We start from the raw sequence: 20000 nt of genomic DNA, 5'->3' as shown, positions 1-20000 counted from the left end.
ATGAATTTAATTTGTACATTTAAATTTAAGTTATATACTTTATTATTTTGATGTCTTTATAATTATTCTATGTGTTCCAAGCTTTGGCAATATTGTAATATGTACAGTCATGCCAATAAAGCATTTTGAATTTGAATTTGAGAGACATAGGCAGACAGAGAGAGAGAGAGAGAGAGAGAGAGACATAGGCAGACAGAGAGAGAGAGAGAGACATAGGCAAACAGAGAGAGAGAGAGATAGACAGAGAGACATAGGCAGACAGAGAGAGAGAGAGAGAGAGAGAGACATAGACAGAGAGACATAGGTAGACAGAGAGAGAGAGAGAGAGAGACATAGGCAGACACAGAGAGAGAGAGAGAGGTCAGTACCACAGAAAGCCCCCTCTCTGATGTGTCAAAAACTGACTATTGTCCCTGACTAGTTAAAAATGCTCAACAATCATCCAAATCATACTTTAAATGCACAGATATTAACGGGTTTGTATAGAAAATATAATAATCTAAAGGCAGTTGTAAACGGGGTCTGAGTGTTCTGAGGTTTGTCCACTTTAATCACATTGGCAGCTGGTAGAAAACGCATGTGAGCACACAAGTGCTTTCAAACGCCAGCAAAGCTCCACCTCCTCACCTGTCAATCAACCCATGCTCCACCTCCTTACCTGTCAATCAACCCATGCTCCACCTCCTCACCTGTCAATCAACCCATGCTCCACCTCCTCACCTGTCAATCAACCCATGCTCCACCTCCTTACCTGTCAATCAACCCATGCTCCACCTCCTCACCTGTCAATCAACCCATGCTCCACCTCCTCACCTGTCAATCAACCCAAGCTCCACCTCCTCACCTGTCAATCAACCCATGCTCCACCTCCTCACCTGTCAATCAACCCATGCTCCACCTCCTCACCTGTCAATCAACCCATGCTCCACCTCCTCACCTGTCAATCAACCCAAGCTCCACCTCCTCACCTGTCAATCAACCCATGCTCCACCTCCTCACCTGTCAATTAAACCATGCTCCACCACTTCACCTGTCAATCAACCCAAGCTCCACCTCCTCACCTGTCAAACAACCCATGCTCCACCTCCTCACCTGTCAATCAACCCATGCTCCACCTCCTCACCTGTCAATCAACCCATGCTCCACCTCCTCACCTGTCAATTAACCCAAGCTCCACCTCCTCACCTGTCAATCAACCCATGCTCCACCTCCTCACCTGTCAATCAACCCATGCTCCACCTCCTCACCTGTCAATCAACCCATGCTCCACCTCCTCACCTGTCAATCAACCCATGCTCTAAAACAAGAGTTTAAACGTTGCCGGTTACTTGTGGTTTTAAAAGAAAACGGCATATAAGGAATAATTGTTGGACATCACTGATTATGAATCACTGAATCACCGTTTTGCAGCTGGCCCACCGGGAAGAGTCCCGGTTCTCCCTATGGCCAGTCCACCCCTGGTTTGAGTTAAAGACCCCAAATATGGGTCAGTTATAGTCCAGGGTGTCTTCTATCAGTGTGCCAAATTGTGTAGTGAAACTGTGTGTGTGTGTGTGTGTGTTGGACCTTGGCGAGCAGCAGTAGGGTTCTGCTGGTGCGTGTGTCTGCGTGATGGTCTCTCAGCTGGAAGAGTTTGGGTGTCAGAATGGCAGGAGCAAACAGACGCAGGAAGAAGAAGCCGCTGATGGCCAAATACTTCACATCCTGCAGAGAGACAGACAGAGAGAACGCAAACCACACGACATCATCCAGATAACCCCGAGAGACAGACAGCAGACAGAATCATCTGAAGGGTTTTGATGAGGTCCAGACCTCGTTCTCCGGTTCTGGAAACTGTTCCTCCACTCGTTTGTGGAGTTGTTTGAACACGACCCTCATCACAGGAGGACACTGGGACACCGAGCTCACGATGGCCTCCATGATGCTGGTGAGATACGTCTGCAGCAGACCGACGCTGCTCTCTCTCACCTCCGCTTCTGACACGCCTCCTTTAAATGAGATTCGTCTACAGAAAGAGAGAGTGGGTCTCAGAGAAGGTTTCCTTTGACATTATTTGGAGGTTATCGTTTTGTATCCAAAAATGGAAAGTTTTTTTCAAATTGCTCCCTTTTGGTGGTAGGAAAGCCCTGTTGTAGTGTGGATGAGAGGTGGTTTCAGTCACTTTTTACTATAAATTCCCCTGCGCAGTCCGTGGTGATATGCATGAAGAATGTGAATCGCTAATAAACGAATGTAGAATTTGAAAGTGTAGATTTATAGTAGAAAATGACTTAAATATTGATCTGTTTCTCACCCACACCTATCATATCACTTCTGAAGACATGGATTAAACCACTGGAGTCATATGTGAAAGTGAAAGTGTAGATTTATAGTAGAAAATGACTTAAATATTGATCTGTTTCTCACCCACACCTATCATATCACTTCTGAAGACATGGATTAAACCACTGGAGTCGTATGTGAAAGTGAAAGTGTAGATTTATAGTAGAAAATGACTTAAATATTGATCTGTTTCTCACCCACACCTATCATATCACTTCTGAAGACATGGATTAAACCACTGGAGTCATATGGGTTACTTTTATGCTGCCTTTATGTGCTTTTTGGAGCTTCAAAGTTTTAGTTACAATTCACTTGAGGACCTACAGAGCTAAAATATTCCTCTAAAAATCTTAATTTTTTTTCTGCAGAAGAAAGAAAGTCATACAGCACTTTGGTACACATCTGGGACGGATGTAAATGATGACACAATTTGGCCGCTCGATCGCGATAGGTGTAATGAGCACCCCTGGTATGGAATAGAAGATATTGAATATTAGATCTTGTGATTCTGCGAATCTCAAAAATCACGATTCAACTGAAATATGAATTGAAGCCCCAGAAACAAAGTTGTGTTTATAAGTTCCCAGACGTCTGAGGAGTTTTGATTCAGACACTTAGTAGCAAGGAAACTAGATACAGTATAATGCTTTATAGGTCTAATGTACAGTACATCCGTTTAACAAGTCAGTCAGAAAGTCTCTTGCTGTCTAAGTGGACCGTTCTCAGCCAATATAATCTGTAATGTGATCCAGACTTTATGCTGAAAGTCAAAAGTCTCTCAATGTAAAAAAAAATGCTGTTAAATTTACGGGAAATTACTGGCAGCTGTGGTTGCCGAACGTAAAGAATACAGTAAACACATTTCAGACTTTACGGGATGTAATTTTAATGTCTTTATATTTTATGGTTCATTATCATATTATTAAGTGATATAAACGTAATATATTAACCTTCTGAAACTGTAATAATCTGCTTTATAATGTATTATTAATCACTGTAGTAATTACAGAAGAGCGTGTGATGAAGTTCATCAATAGTGGCTCTTTCAGGAGTAATGATCAATAACATCTCACAAACACGTGACATTAAATAATGCAATAAATATGAACTAGTTCTGACATACACCTCACCATCCCATAAAATATCAGTCAAAGTAACGAGTCACACAGTGTATTGTGTGTATTGATTAGTGTAGAGCGTGTGTGTGAGTGTTTGAGTGTGAGCATGCGTGTGCATGTGTGTGAGTGTGTGTATACATGAGTGTGTGTGTGTGTGTGTGTGTGCGTGCATGTGCGCGTGTGAGTGTGTGTATACATGAGTGTGTGTGTGTGTGTGTGCATGTGTGAGTGTGTGTATACATGAGTGTGTGTGAGTATGTGTATACATGAGTGTGTGTGTGTGTGAGTGTGTGTATGTGTGTGTGTGTGTATGTGTGAGTGTGTGTGTGTATGTGTGTGAGTGTGTATGTGTGTGTGTATGTGTGTGTGTGTGTGTGTGTGTGTGTGTGTGTGTGTGCATGTATATGTGTGTGTGTGTATGTGAGTGTGTGTATGTGTGCGTGCGTGTGTATATGTGTATGTGTGTGTGTGAGTGGGTGTATGTGTGTGTGTATATGTGTGCATGTATATGTGTGTGTGTATGTGTGTGCATGTGTGTGTGCGCGTGCGTGTGTATATGTGTGTGTGTGTGTGTATGTGTGTGAGTGTGTATGTGTGTGTGTGAGCATACCTGGAGCGGTTCAAGTCTATCTTGCACGGATCGAGCTCGATGTATTTCCGTTCCTCAAAGATTCGATTAATTATAGGCTTCAGAAGCTCATGTAGATACAGCATTCCCACAGCCTGCCCGGGACATGAACACACACTCGTAATACAGTCCAGTGAAGTCACCCACTAAACTGTTTGTTCATGAAGGTTTTTATTCCATCAACGACATAAACGTAATTATTCATCATTTTTAAAGCATGATTTTTAATCACATTTATCATTTAACTGCTCAGTGAAGTCTTTTAACACATTACAGCATCATTTGATGTTTGTTGCTAAAATTTTAATCTGAGTAAAACGGACCAAAATGAATGAAAATGACAAAATGCTTTTTTTGTAAATGGTAAAATTTACTAAAATATAAATCTGGATAACACTTTACAATAAGGTTGAGTTTGTTAACATCTGTTAATGCATTAGGTTTGTATTTTTCTGATGCATTTATTAATCTTTGTTAATGTTTATTTATGAAAATACAATGAGTTCACATTCGTTTATAATGCATTAACCAGGATTAATAAATACTGTAAATATATTGTTTGTTGTTAGTCCATGTTAAATAATGTTGTTTATGAATCTTAACAAATACAATCTTATTGTAAAGTGTTCTCAGCAATCCACAGAATGTGAAAACCCAAGATTATATTTAAAATAAAGACACACACACACCTTCATGAACTGTTCCATCGCTTTGGAGGCCAGTGAGTTTGACCGGAAGAGTGTGTTTGGATCTGCTGTTGAAGAGAGACAAGAAGACATCTGTTGGTCTGTCCATGCATATTTTTAGAGCATTGCTATGTAGCTGCTAGCATGTTCTGGATGGTTGCTGGGGTGTTCCAAGATGGTTGCTAGGGTGTTCTGAGTGGTTGCTAGGGTGTTCTGGATGGTTGCTAAGGTGTACTGGATGGTTACTAGGGTGTACTGGATGGTTGCTAGGGTGTTCTGAATCATTGCTAGGGTCTTCTGGATGGTTGCTAGGGTTATTATGTGGTCGCTAGGGTCTTGTGGATGGTTTTATGGTGTTCTGAGTAGTTGCTAAGGTGTTCTGAATTGTTGCTATGTTCTTTTGGATGGTTGCTAGGGTGTTCTGAATCATTGTTAGGGTCTTCTGGATGGTTGCTAGGGTTATTATGTGGTCGCTAGGGTCTTGTGGATGGTTTTATGGTGTTCTGAGTAGTTGCTAAGGTGTTCTGGATTGTTGCTATGTTCTTCTGGATGGTTGCTAGGGTGTTCTGGATGGTTGCTAGGGTGTTCTGAATCATTGCTAGGGTCTTCTGGATAGTTGCTAGGGTTAGCTATGTGGTCGCTAGGGTCTTGTGGATGGTTTTATGGTGTTCTGAGTGGTTGCTAGGATGTTCTGGATGGTTGCTATGTTCTTCTGGATGGTTGCTAGGGTATTCTGGGTGGTTGCTAGGGCGCTCTGGATGGTTGCTAGGGTGTTCTGGATGGTTGCTAGGGTGTTCTGAATCATTGTTAGGGTCTTCTGGATGGTTGCTAGGGTTATTATGTGGTCGCTAGGGTCTTGTGGATGGTTTTATGGTGTTCTGAGTAGTTGCTAAGGTGTTCTGGATTGTTGCTATGTTCTTCTGGATGGTTGCTAGGGTGTTCTGAATCATTGCTAGGGTCTTCTAGATGGTGGCTAGGGTTAGCTATGTGGTCGCTAGGGTCTTGTGGATGGTTTTATGGTGTTCTGAGTGGTTGCTGAGGATGTTCTGGATGGTTGCTATGTTCTTCTGGATGGTTGCTAGGGTATTCTGGGTGGTTGCTAGGGCGCTCTGGGTGGTTGCTAGAGTGTTATGAGTGGTTGCAAGGTGCTTGCATACTGGACCAAGTGAAAAGAGTCGTGCACCCTCAAGTCTGTGACATTCTGCTCTCTAGATCTGACTGCAGTCTCTCCTTCAATGTGAGTCTATGGGGTTTTTCAGGTGTGATCTGATAGTGAAGTATCAGCACTCTCTCCTCAACAACACACGTGGTTTTAGGGATCATTCGTGTCTGGAACAGGACCACTTACACACTCAACGTTTAATACTTACTGTTACAGGTTTGATCAAATCAATTTATATGATTGAGATCTCACCGGGTACTTAAAATAAATAATGATGGTCAAATGGGTTCATTTCACCCCTGATATTCAAAACTTTCTTGTGTAGTTTAGTGTGTTCTCTATTCAACTTTCCTAGATGAGTTCAGTCATTTACTGTTAGTCTTTAATCTTCCATCACTCACTGATGAACATTCCCATCTTATGACCGTTTCCTTTTGAAGCCGCTTCCTGCAGCGTTGCTATGGAAACTTGGGTACTTTGTTTGTCAGCAGCCCGGCAAAAACGCAACATAAAACACGAGCCGAGGGTGAGAGAACCCACGCATGCATGCTCGCAGAGTCGCGGACAGAGAGGAACACTAAAACATCATGAGAGAGGAGAAGTTAAGTGATGATTTCAACATGGGGAGGGAAACTGTTCGGTTTGAGGAGGGTGTAAATATAGCTGGACTGAAGTCATTACATCGCCTACACACAACAACAACAACCATTGCTGGAGAATACAACTAATAACACACACACACACACACTCTCACACACACTCACACACTCTCACACACACTCACACACACACATACACACACACACACACACACTCACACACACACACATACACACACTCTCACACACACACTCACACACACTCTCACACACACACACACACACACACACACAGGACATGTCATAGACACACATACACACACAGGACATGTCATAGACACACACACACACACACACACACACACAGGGCACGTCATAGACACAGTGGTTTTATACAGAGGTGGTGGTATTTTTAAACAATTCAAATCAGAAGATTTAAAGCAGAACATGATTTGGCTGATTTAACTAGTTATGAGTGCTGAAAATCTCCTCATTAGTTGTTTTTGTCATGCGTCACCATATTAATGAGGACATTTTTAAACATGTGTCCCTCAGGTATAGCCAACCTGTACACACACGCGCTCACGTACTGGTGTTGTGGACTTCTCTGGTGTTCAGGAGGTCCAGAAATGGCACGACCAAACCCTGGCCGAGATAAATCTTCACCAGCGTCATGGCGACGTCCTGACGACTCTCTACTGTGGTGACCTCTTCCAGCAGGGTCAAAGGTGACGGGTCATTGACCTGATAACAGGGACCAAATTCACAATTTAAAGAGCAGCTTTTATGGTTTTTCAAACATTACATTTCATGTAGTGTGTTTTATAGATGTTTGTGAATGTTAAAAAGTCTGAAAGAGTTATTGATTACCAAAAGCAAGAACCGATTCTGAACACCTGAAACGAGTCGTTCGTAATTCCAGATTTACTTCCTGTACTAGCCTACGTCATTTGGTAACAAAACACACGCCTCTGGTCATCATCGGCTGCTCGCGTACAGCTTTGACCCGCCCTCAAACACGACACTAAGCGGTAGACCAATCACAACAGACTAGGAACATCTGACCAATCAGAGCAGGGTAGGCTCTCTTAAAGGAGGAGTTTAGAATGAATGCTTTAGAACGGACCAATCAGAGCAGAGTATGCTCTGTGAAAGGAGGAGTTTAGAGTGAATGCTTTAGATTCAGCTCTCTAAATACAGTATAAATTAACTGCAGATTTCCATAAGTGCATTTAAAACATGGATTTTCATGTGTGTGAGTGCGTGTGTGAGTGTGCGTGTGTGAGTGTGTGTGCGTTAGTGTGTGTGTGAGTGTGCGTGTGTGAGTGTGTGTGAGAGTGCGTGTGTGAGTGTGCGTGTGTGAGTGTGTGTGAGAGTGCGTGTGTGAGTGTGCGTGTGTGAGTGTGTGTGTGAGTGTGTGTGTGAGTGTGTGTGTGTGAGTGTGTGTGTGAGTGTGGGTGCGTGTGTGTGTGTGTGTGAGTGTGTGTGTGAGTGTGCGTGTGTGAGTGAGTGTGTGTATGTGTATGAGTGTGTGTGTGAGTGCATGTTTGAGTGTGTGTGTGAGAGTGTGTGTGTGAATGTGTGAGAGAATGTGTGTGTGCATGAGTGTGTGAGAGTGAGCGTGTATTTATCACTTTGTGGGGACCAAATGTCCCCATAAGGATAGTAAAACCCGAACTTTTTGACCTTGTGGGGACATTTTGTCGGTCCCCATGAGGAAAACAGCTATAAATCATACTAAATTATGTTTTTGAAAATGTAAAATGCAGAATGTTTTCTGTGAGGGTTAGGTTTAGGGTAGGGTTAGGTTTAGGGATAGAATATAAAGTTTGTACAGTATAAAAACCATTATGTCTATGGAAAGTCCCCATAAAACATGGAAACACAACATGTGTGTGTGTGTGTGTGTGAGAGAGTATGTGTGTGTGTGTGTGTATGTATGTATGCGTGTGTGAGTGAGAGTGTGTGTGTGTGTGTGTGTGTGTGTGTGAGTGTGTGTGCGTGAGTGTGTGTGTGAGTGTGTGCGTGCGTGTGTGTGTATGTGACCTCGGATGGAGAGATGACCGTCTCCAAGAGCAGATCGATCAGAGGCTGATAGTATACAGACGGAAGAATTCTCTCCTCTGCCAGACGCACCTTCAGACGCAAAGCACCCAGTTTACCCCTGAGAGACAGACAGAGAAGCATGACTTCAGGTACGGTATCATTCATGTCTGTAGAACAAACGGTGCAGGACGGGTGTTTACTTTGCTATCTAAACAGAGACATACGATCGACTTCTATTGTTTCTATATAAAGCTAATAAAAATGCTGTAGACTAACCCAAAACTGCAGGCTAACCCTTAAAAAACACCTTTTAGCATTTTAAGAATGTAAATAATAATAATAATAATTTAAGTTGTAAGCAGCGATGAACACTGGCATCCTGGTGCACATTGGGGCTGCTGTGCCAGGGGAATGTCACTCCTATTTATTTTTTAGCACTTAAATGTTGTTAAGAGTGTATCACAGTGTAAAACATGTAATTTCCTGTTGCCAGTTGGTGGCGCTATATCTATAACTGAATATTGGCTCATAAATGTATTCAAGCCGGGACTGTTATCAAGCATGTGCGCTTTGGATCATATTGGACATTGATTACACATATAACATGAGTTATAACTTCCTGTTTCATGGCGAAACATCAAATTTGACAGACCGTCATGGCCACACCGTACAGTAAAAACTCAAAAGCTTCGCAATTAAGCATCGCCAAGGCCTTTATATTACAATAAGCAAATATGAAGGAGGAGTTTGTTAAAGTACAAGGCCTGGAAATGTCCAGAGAAAAATCACAATGGCTGACTTCCTGTTGAGTTTAGGGCAAGGGTCCAAGATACTTTTTTGTAGGTATTGGCATGTTACACACGTGTACCCATTTTCGTACGTGTAGGAGAAACGTAGAGTAAAGCGCACATCGTTGAAAGTTTTGGGGGGGGCGCTTATTGAGCCATTTTGCTACAACTAATTCTTAAACCCATCAGATGTACATTTTCACCACTTCTGATGCGTGTGGAAAGTTTCACGAGTTATCAAGTATGTTTAGGCCCTCAAAAATGACTAATTTGGGAAAAAAAATTATAAACTCCTAGAAGAACAATAAAGTCCTCGCACCATCGGTGCTCCGGCCCTAATAATAATTTATACATAGATTGATTTTCCAAATAAAATATCCCAAAATGTACCCAAAGGGCGGTTATGTCAGATTTTGCTCACTTTTGGGGATAAATTTGACCCCATATTATAACTAATTATATAAACACACACCCAGCGTCATCTTCTGTGTTTCCCAGTGGCATTAGACGAAACCAGCGCTGCAGAACTGGAGTTCTGTGCAGACACGACAGAGGAATTTCCACCTAAAGAGACAATTAAACACATATGTTTAGCATTTCAGTAATTAGATTACAGTGACTAATTACTTTGTAATCAGATTACACTCAATACTGGTGACCCCGACGTGAATCGAAGGGCTCTTGTGTTTACATTTAGTCATATAGCAGACGGATTTATCCAATGCGAATAAAATTATCCTGCTTATTACACGACTACTTGCCAAATAAATGTATAAATGTGCGCGAAATACTGATTTGCTTTGAAATGGTGTGATTAAGAAAAGAAAGATACTGCTGAGTCTCCAGAAACAGTTGAATTACACCTCCGGATTACGGGAAACATTAATTTATTAACTTACTTGAAGAGATCACAGGATGATACGAGAAGTAGGAAAGATGACTCGTAATACCCGGATGACCGGTCTGATATCACTATCCACCACTAGATGGCGCAATTGAGGATTCCTGAGAGCCGTGTAATAATGCAAATGTTATACAGCATTATCGTTGATTTAACACCAGCTACGTCCGGAGCTGTTAGAGATATGAGACTGAACATTCAGCCTAACATCTCCTTTTGCGTTCCAAGGAAGAAAGTCATATGGGTTTGGAACAAACATTAATCGTTAAAAATCGTTAAAAGTGACATTGCCATTTCACAGATGGCGTGAATGTCAGGCATAAGATATGTTTTACAATTGACTCGAGTCAGTCATCTCACCTTCCCCAGAAAGTCATTCTTGCCCACCATGTCCCAGTCCCAGACCTCCACCATGATGGTTCCTCCATCATCCTCTACGTTATCCAAACACAACTCCAGAGTCTCGTCCCAGTGTGGGAACCGTGTCTTCTTTATGATCTGACACAAACACAGTCGGTGCATCACAAAATGGAACTGTTGTCATTGTAGTATTTGGTTTCTACATAATGATTTGTCTTGTCTTATTTGCTACTATTTAACTAAAGTCAACTTTACACTGCAAACACAGTGTCGCAATACATATGCTGAGATCTCTTATGACATTGTAGGAACTTAAAGATCTCTTATGACACCGTAGGAACTTAAAAATCTCTTATGACATTGTAGGAACTTAAAGATCTCTTATGACACCGTAGGAACTTAAAGATCTCTTATGACACTGTAGGAACTTAAAGATCTCTTATGACATTGTAGGAACTTAAAAATCTCTTGTGACATTGTAGGAACTTAAAAATCTCTTATGACATTGTAGGAACTTAAAGATCTCTTATGGTATTGTAGGAACTTAAAGATCTCTTATGACAATGTAGGAACTTAAAAATCTCTTATGACACTGTAGGAACTTAAAAATCTCTTATGGTATTGTAGGAACTTAAAAATCTCTTATGACACTGTAGGAACTTAAAAATCTCTTATGACATTGTAGGAACTTAAAAATCTCTTATGGTATTGTAGGAACTTAAAAATCTCTTATGACACTGTAGGAACTTAAAGATCTCTTATGACATTGTAGGAACTTAAAGATCTCTTATGGTATTGTAGGAACTTAAAGATCTCTTATGACAATGTAGGAACTTAAAATCTCTTATGACACTGTAGGAACTTAAAAATCTCTTATGGTATTGTAGGAACTTAAAAATCTCTTATGACACTGTAGGAACTTAAAAATCTCTTATGACATTGTAGGAACTTAAAGATCTCTTATGGTATTGTAGGAACTTAAAGATCTCTTATGACAATGTAGGAACTTAAAAATCTCTTATGACACTGTAGGAACTTAAAAATCTCTTATGGTATTGTAGGAACTTAAAAATCTCTTATGACACTGTAGGAACTTAAAAATCTCTTATGACATTGTAGGAACTTAAAGATCTCTTATGGTATTGTAGGAACTTAAAGATCTCTTATGACATTGTAGGAACTTAAAGATCTCTTATGGTATTGTAGGAACTTAAAGATCTCTTATGACATTGTAGGAACTTAAAGATCTCTTATGGCATTGTAGGAACTTAAAAATATCTTATGAAAATGTAGGAACTTAAAGATCTCTTATGACATTGTAGGAACTTAAATATCTCTTATGACATTGTAGGAACTTAAAGATCTCTTATGACATTGTAGGAACTTAAAGATCTCTTATGGCATATTAGGAACTGAAAGATCTCTTATGACATTGTAGGAACTTAAAGATCTCTTATGACATTCTAGGAACTTAAAGATCTCTTACGGCATATTAGGAACTGAAAGATCTCTTATGACATTGTAGGAACTTAAAGATCAGTGTCGCAAGACATGTGAAGGCATGAGTCATGACAACGGATGAAGACACATTCTCTCACCGATGTATCAGCGCTGATGTTGTTGTAGATGATTCTGGTGAAAGGATCGGAGGTACCAGAGATATCACGTGGAGCCAAATCTCTGTAACGAATGAAAACACCCAACACATTCAACTAAACGATCCTTCACAGTTCAGACACTTACATAAATTGCAGCATTAATGCGATGGATGTTAAGTCACTGGCATCACTTGACTGATCACATTTCATCACAGCTCTCTGTAATATCATCCTGCTGATTACAGAGCTGTTGAGTGTCATTTTGCTCTAATGAGAGCACTTTTACCCACACACACACACACACACACAACTCAAACACCTCTCAAACTCGTTATGTAATATCAGACTACACAATTACAGCATCTACATACTGGGCCAAACAGGATCAAGCTAATCAGCCAAGCCATGACTGGTAGGAACTTATTTATAAGGAATTTTATGGATTCATAGGAACTTAAAGATCTCTGATGACATTGTAGGAACTTACAAATCTCTTATAATATTGTAGGAACTTAAAGATCTCTTATGGCATAGTAGGAACTGAAATATCTCTTATGACATTGTAGGAACTTAAAGATATCTTATGACATTGCAGGAACTTAAAAATCTCTTATGATATCGTAGGAACTTAAAGATCTCTTATGACACTGTAGGAACTTAAAGATCTCTTATGACATTGTAGGAACTTAAAGATCTCTTATGACACTGTAGGAACTGAAAGATCTCTTATGACATTGTAGGAACTTAAAGATCTCTTATGACATTGTAGGAACTGAAAGATCTCTTATGACATTGTAGGAACTTAAAGATCTCTTATGACATTGTAGGAACTTAAAGATCTCTTATGACATTGTAGGAACTTAAAGATCTCTTATGACATTGTAGGAACTTAAAGATCTCTTATGACATTGTAGGAACTGAAAGATCTCTTATGACATTGTAGGAACTTAAAGATCTCTTATGACATTGTAGGAACTTAAAAATCTCTTATGACATTGTAGGAACTTAAAAATCTCTTATGACATTGTAGGAACTTAAAAATCTCTTATGACATTGTAGGAACTTAAAAATCTCTTATGACATTGTAGGAACTTAAAGATCTCTTATGGTATTGTAGGAACTTAAAGATCTCTTATGACACTGTAGGAACTTAAAAATCTCTTATGGTATTGTAGGAACTTAAAGATCTCTTATGACACTGTAGGAACTTAAAAATCTCTTATGGCATAGTAGGAACTTAAACATCTCTTATGACACTGTAGGAACTTAAAGATCTCTTATGACACTGTAGGAACTTAAAAATCTCTTATGACACCGTAGGAACTTAAAAATCTCTTATGACATTGTAGGAACTTAAAAATCTCTTATGACATTGTAGGAACTTAAAAATCTCTTATGGTATTGTAGGAACTTAAAGATCTCTTATGACACTGTAGGAACTTAAAAATCTCTTATGACACCGTAGGAACTTAAAAATCTCTTATGACATTGTAGGAACTTAAAGATCTCTTATGGTATTGTAGGAACTTAAAGATCTCTTATGACACTGTAGGAACTTAAAAATCTCTTATGGTATTGTAGGAACTTAAAGATCTCTTATGACACTGTAGGAACTTAAAAATCTCTTATGGCATAGTAGGAACTTAAACATCTCTTATGACACTGTAGGAACTTAAAAATCTCTTATGACATTGTAGGAACTTAAAAATCTCTTATGACATTGTAGGAACTTAAAGATCTCTTATGACATTGTAGGAACTTAAAGATCTCTTATGGCATTGTAGGAACTTAAAAATCTCTTATGACACTGTAGGAACTTAAAAATCTCTTATGACATTGTAGGAACTTAAAAATCTCTTATGACACCGTAGGAACTTAAACATCTCTTATGACATTGTAGGAATTTAAAAATTTCTTATGACATTGTAGGAACTTAAAAATCTCTTATGACATTGTAGGAACTTAAACATCTCTTATGACATTGTAGGAACTTAAAGATCTCTTATGGCACTGTAGGAACTTAAACATCTCTTATGACATTGTAGGAACTTAAAGATCTCTTATGGCACTGTAGGAACTTAAAGATCTCTTATGACACTGTAGGAACTTAAAGATCTCTTATGACACTGTAGGAACTTAAAGATCTCTTATGACACTGTAGGAACTTAAAGATCTCTTATGATACTGTAGGAACTTAAACATCTCTTATGACATTGTAGGAACTTAAAGATCTCTTATGGGTATTGTAGGAACTTAAACATCTCTTATGAAATTGTAGGAACTTAAAGATCTCTTGTGATATCGTAGGAACTTAAAGATCTCTTATGGCACTGTAGGAACTTAAAAATCTCTTATGGCATTGTAGGAACTTAAAAATCTCTTATGGCACTGTAGGAACTTAAAGATCTCTTATGACATTGTAGGAACTTAAAAATCTCTTATGACATTGTTGGAACTGAAAGATCTCTTATGGCACTGTAGGAACTTAAAAATCTCTTATGACATTGTAGGAACTTAAAAATCTCTTATGACATTGTAGGAACTTAAAGATCTCTTATGGCACTGTAGGAACTTAAAGATCTCTTATGACACTGTAGGAACTTAAAAATCTCTTATGACATTGTAGGAACTTAAAGATCTCTTATGGCACTGTAGGAACTTAAAGATCTCTTATGACATTGTAGGAACTTAAAGATCTCTTATGGCACTGTAGGAACTTAAAGATCTCTTATGACATTGTAGGAACTTAAAGATCTCTTATGGCACTGTAGGAACTTAAAGATCTCTTATGACACTGTAGGAACTTAAAAATATCTTATGACATTGTAGGAACTTAAAAATCTCTTATGACATTGTAGGAACTTAAACATCTCTTATGACATTGTAGGAACTTAAAGATCTCTTATGGCACTGTAGGAACTTAAACATCTCTTATGACACTGTAGGAACTTAAAGATCTCTTATGATACTGTAGGAACTTAAACATCTCTTATGACATTGTAGGAACTTAAAGATCTCTTATGACATTGTAGGAACTTAAACATCTCTTATGAAATTGTAGGAACTTAAACATCTCTTATGAAATTGTAGGAACTTAAAGATCTCTTGTATAGGAACTTAAAGACTCTAATGGCACTGTAGGAACTTAAAAATCTCTTATGGCATTGTAGGAACTTAAAAATCTCTTATGACACTGTAGGAACTTAAAAATCTCTTATGACATTGTAGGAACTTAAAGATCTCTTATGGCACTGTAGGAACTTAAAGATCTCTTATGACATTGTAGGAACTTAAAAATCTCTTATGACACTGTAGGAACTTAAAGATCTCTTATGGCACTGTAGGAACTTAAAGATCTCTTATGACACTGTAGGAACTTAAAAATCTCTTATGACATTGTAGGAACTTAAAGATCTCTTATGGCACTGTAGGAACTTAAAGATCTCTTATGACATAGTAGGAACTTAAAGATCTCTTATGGCATTGTAGGAACTTAAAGATCTCTTATGACACTGTAGGAACTTAAAAATCTCTTATGGTATTGTAGGAACTTAAAGATCTCTTATGGCATTGTAGGAACTTAAAAATCTCTTATGACATTGTAGGAACTTAAAGATCTTGTATGGCATCAGTCTAGTCTGAAAATGTATTTCAGGTACTTTTAAAAGTGTAGATCAGAATATCTCTGGTTCTTACCGGGCTTCAATGATGTGACAGTGTAGGCAGGTCCTCTGAGCGTCCCTGTGGAGTTCCAGAGCCAAATGAATCTCACCCTGAATCTCTTCATCTGGATCCACACGAGTCAGATTCAACCAGTTATCTAAACCTACAGGAGAACACACACATGACACGTTCTGTTTCATTCTGTGATGAACATCAGGGAATGCCATGAGTCATGGAGTAGGTTTGGAACAGCATTCCTCAAAAGAATACACTTTTTTGTATGCATGGAAAACCCTTATGATCTACTACATTTGCTCGGTGGTTATGTTGCATTTTGTCCGTGTATTCTATGCATATAGACAATTCACAGACCGTGCACAGTATTCAAGCAGAAAATAGTGCATGTAGTATGCTAGTATGCCATTCTTATGTTTACATAGCCAGCCATCAGACTTTGGGTTTACATTCGCAATAACTCTCAAACTGAGCAAAACTCTTCCCGTGATCTCGTGGGTGAGAGGTGAGTCACTTGTGATTCATGGCGGACCAGTGCATGCTGGGAAGTTGTGAGAGCCCTTTGTGGGTTGACGTGGTCCCTAATCCATCATGTGTGCCCATAATAACTAAGAACTCCTCCATATCAGCTGAGCAGTGCTCTAGCTAAGGAATACATTTATGTAAGTAATCATCCATCAGCTCGCTGTGTGCATTGTTCATTTTCACAGTAGATCTGATATTATATAGTAGAAGGGCAATTTGAATCATTTCAGTTTCTGTAGGTTTGAATGTTAACACGTGCCACTGTTTCTGGTTTATACACATCATTACTTCCGTTGCCAAGGTTACTTGAATTTATGATTTGTGTTTTTAAAAGTCAAGTAAATTGTGGCATAACATGGCATTTTTTTACGTAATTATTTTCTAATATTTCTTGGATGCAAACATCGGTACACAGTGAGTCTACTAGAGAAAATGTGCTTATTTTGCTTTTATAAATATAAATTATTCATTACAGTTGATATTATCAGCATAACAATTAAGTTATCGTAATCAATATGTTATCAATATGTATGTAACAATGATGTTATCGCCATTGTCGATGTAGTGACACTTGAGAGCACCAAAACACCTTCAAATCTTTGAGAAAAGGCCAATGAAAATTGGCGAGTGGAATTTGCATGCCACTCCCCTGGACATACGGGTATAAAAGGGAGCTGGAATGCAGGATTCATTCAGATTCTTTCTTCGGAGCTGAGCGGTTGTGTTGGACATATGATCGTGGCACACATACCCTTCCCGGGCCTGTAGGACTACGTTGTCTCTGGCGGCCAAAGCCTACAGTGCTGCCGGTCAGGTCGCCTCCACCCTGCATGCCAAGGCACTAAAAGAGCTTGTGGGTAGTTCTGATCCCGACATTCTACAAGAACTGCGCTCGGTGTCCGACCTTGCCCTCCGTGTGACAAAGGTCATGGCATTGTTCACTCTTGTGGTCCAGGAGCGCCACCTGTGGCTGAACTTGGTCGAAATGAGGGACGCGGACAAGACACGTTTCCTGAACATGCCCATCTCCCAGGTCGGCCTTTTCGGGCGACACCGTCAAGGATTTCACCAAGCAGTTCTCGGCGGTGAAGCAACAGACTGAGGCAATACAGCGCGGCTCAAGAGTGCGCACCCCGTCTGTTCGCTGAGGGCATCCCCCTTCAGCGACACAAGCCCAAGCGGCTTCGCCCTAGTCCGAACCGAGCTCTCGGCCACGCCATAGAGCTCCCTGCGCCACACAAACCAAACCCTCAGCCAGCCAGTGGTGATGAGTTTCAAAGACGGCCCAATAGGCCCTCTTCCTAAGTCACCGACCCGCCTTAAGCCGGGAACTCAGAACAAGGTAAGTGCTCCGAGGACTTCGTCAGCACGGCCACCTTCCATTAGTGCACCTTGTTTGGAGTTTGGACATGTGGCTAACGCTCTCCTAACCATCCGACTCGGCTATGCGATTCAGTTTGCCAGTTCACTTCTTTCGTGCCGAGATTGCGGTCCTTCTGCAGAGGGGCGTGATATAGCCTGTCCCTCCAGCCGAGGTGAGGCAAGGGTTTTATAGCCCTTACTTCATCGTTCCGAAGAAGGGCGGTGGGTTGCGGCCAATCCTTGCCAACACAGTTCAGCTGTAGTGGCGTTTTATAGAGGGACACCTAGTGTCATTACATCGACACAACGTCGAGTGGGTGACAGAAGAGGAACGTCTCGGTTGTAAAGAGACATTGTGTCCCTCTTACCACAATGCTGTACTACCCGCTGAAATGTCCAGGACCTTGAGCTCCACAGCACAAAACCTGAATGAATCCTGCATTCCAGCTCCCTTTTATACCCGTATGTCCGGGGGAGTGGCATGCAAATTCCACTCGCCAACTTTCATTGGCCTTTTCTCGATGATATGAAGGTGTTTTAGGGCTCCAAAGAGCGACCCCTAGTGTCACTACATCGACACATTTTCAAGTGAGTGACAGAAGGGGAACAACATCTAACTTTAGATTGAAAGAGCAAATGCTTACCTTTGGGTTGAGCAGCGATCACGTCTTTACTCAGGGAGATTTTTCCTATGACATCATCATGACTGTAACATGCAGGAAACATGAGATGAGTGTTCATGTTTAAAGTTCAGAATAACAGACAGACAGAAACACAGACAGAGAGACAGACAGACAGACAGACAGATAGACAGACAGACAGAAAGACAGATAGATAGATGACAGACAGACATATAGATGACAGATAGATAGATGACAGACAGACATATAGATGACAGACAGATAGATAACAGACAGACAGATAGACAGACAGAAAGACAGATAGATGACAGACAGACAGAAAGACAGATAGATAGATAGAGAGATGACAGACAGACAGAAAGACAGATAGATGACAGACAGACAGAAAGACAGATAGACAGACAGACAGATGACAGACACAGACAGACACATAGATAGATGACAGACAGACAGACAGATAGATAGATGACAAACAGAAAGACAGATAGATAGATAGATAGATAGATAGACAGACAGACAGATGACAGACACAGACAGACACATAGATAGATGACAGACAGACAGACAGATAGATAGATGACAAACAGAAAGACAGATAGATAGATAGACAGACAGATAGATGACAGACAGACAGATAGACAGACAGACAGATAGATGACAGACAGATAGACAGACAGACAGATAGATGACAGACAGAAAGAAAGACAGATAGATGACAGACAGACAGACAGACAGACAGATAGATAGACAGACAGACAGATGACAGACACAGACAGACAGATAGATGACAGACAGACAGACAGACAGAAAGATAGATGACAGACAGACAGATAGACAGACAGATAGATGACAGACAGACAGATAGACAGACAGACAGATGAATAGACAGACATATAGATAGATGACAGACAGACAGATAGATAGATGACAGACAGACATACATAAAGAAACACAGATAGACAGACAGATAGATAGACAGACAGACAGGCAGATAGACAGATAGATAGTTGACAGACAGACAGATAGATAGATGACAGACAGACAGATAGATAGACAGATAGATATATGACAGACAGACAGATGACAGACAGACAGACAGTTAGATAGATAGATAGATAGATAGATAGATAGATGATTGACAGACAGACACAGATAAACAAACAGACAGACAGATAGATGATTGACAGACAGACAGATAGACAGACAGAAAGATGATTGACAGACAGACAGACAGATAGATGATTGACAGAGAGACAGACAGATAGATAGACAGATAGATGATTGACAGACAGACAGACAAACAGACAGACAGATAGATGATTGACAGACAGACAGACAGACAGACAGATAGATAGACAGATAGATAGATAGATAGATGATTGACAGACAGACACAGACAGATAGATGATTGACAGACAGACAGACAGACAGATAGATAGACAGAAAGATGATTGACAGACAGACAGACAGATAGATGATTGACAGAGAGACAGACAGATAGATAAACAGATAGATGATTGACAGACAGACAAACAGACAGACAGATAGATGATTGACAGACAGACAGACAGACAGATAGATAGACA

The 20000-nt window shown here is 40.1% G+C and overlaps 1 protein-coding gene across 1 annotated transcript in view; it reads right to left on the bottom strand.

Annotated features, from left to right (window-relative positions):
- LOC127631150 (rasGAP-activating-like protein 1) overlaps positions 1-20000 on the bottom strand; it is a 38166-nt gene that overhangs the window by 8920 nt on the left and 9246 nt on the right. The window contains exons 4-14 of the mRNA XM_052109154.1: positions 18418-18479; positions 15905-16034; positions 12209-12290; positions 10611-10748; positions 9822-9913; positions 8562-8679; positions 7106-7259; positions 4758-4822; positions 4051-4163; positions 1813-2005; positions 1567-1704 (exon numbers count right to left, since the gene is read on the bottom strand). Of these exons, the coding sequence (XP_051965114.1) occupies positions 1567-1704; positions 1813-2005; positions 4051-4163; positions 4758-4822; positions 7106-7259; positions 8562-8679; positions 9822-9913; positions 10611-10748; positions 12209-12290; positions 15905-16034; positions 18418-18479 (1285 nt within the window). The remainder of the gene's footprint in view (positions 1-1566; positions 1705-1812; positions 2006-4050; positions 4164-4757; positions 4823-7105; positions 7260-8561; positions 8680-9821; positions 9914-10610; positions 10749-12208; positions 12291-15904; positions 16035-18417; positions 18480-20000) is intronic.

This window comes from Xyrauchen texanus, chromosome 37 (assembly GCF_025860055.1).
Source record: "Xyrauchen texanus isolate HMW12.3.18 chromosome 37, RBS_HiC_50CHRs, whole genome shotgun sequence".
Classification (NCBI taxonomy): domain Eukaryota; kingdom Metazoa; phylum Chordata; class Actinopteri; order Cypriniformes; family Catostomidae; genus Xyrauchen; species Xyrauchen texanus.
The sequence above is the reverse complement of the archived record's forward strand: the minus strand, read 5'-3'. Positions and strand labels throughout refer to the sequence as shown.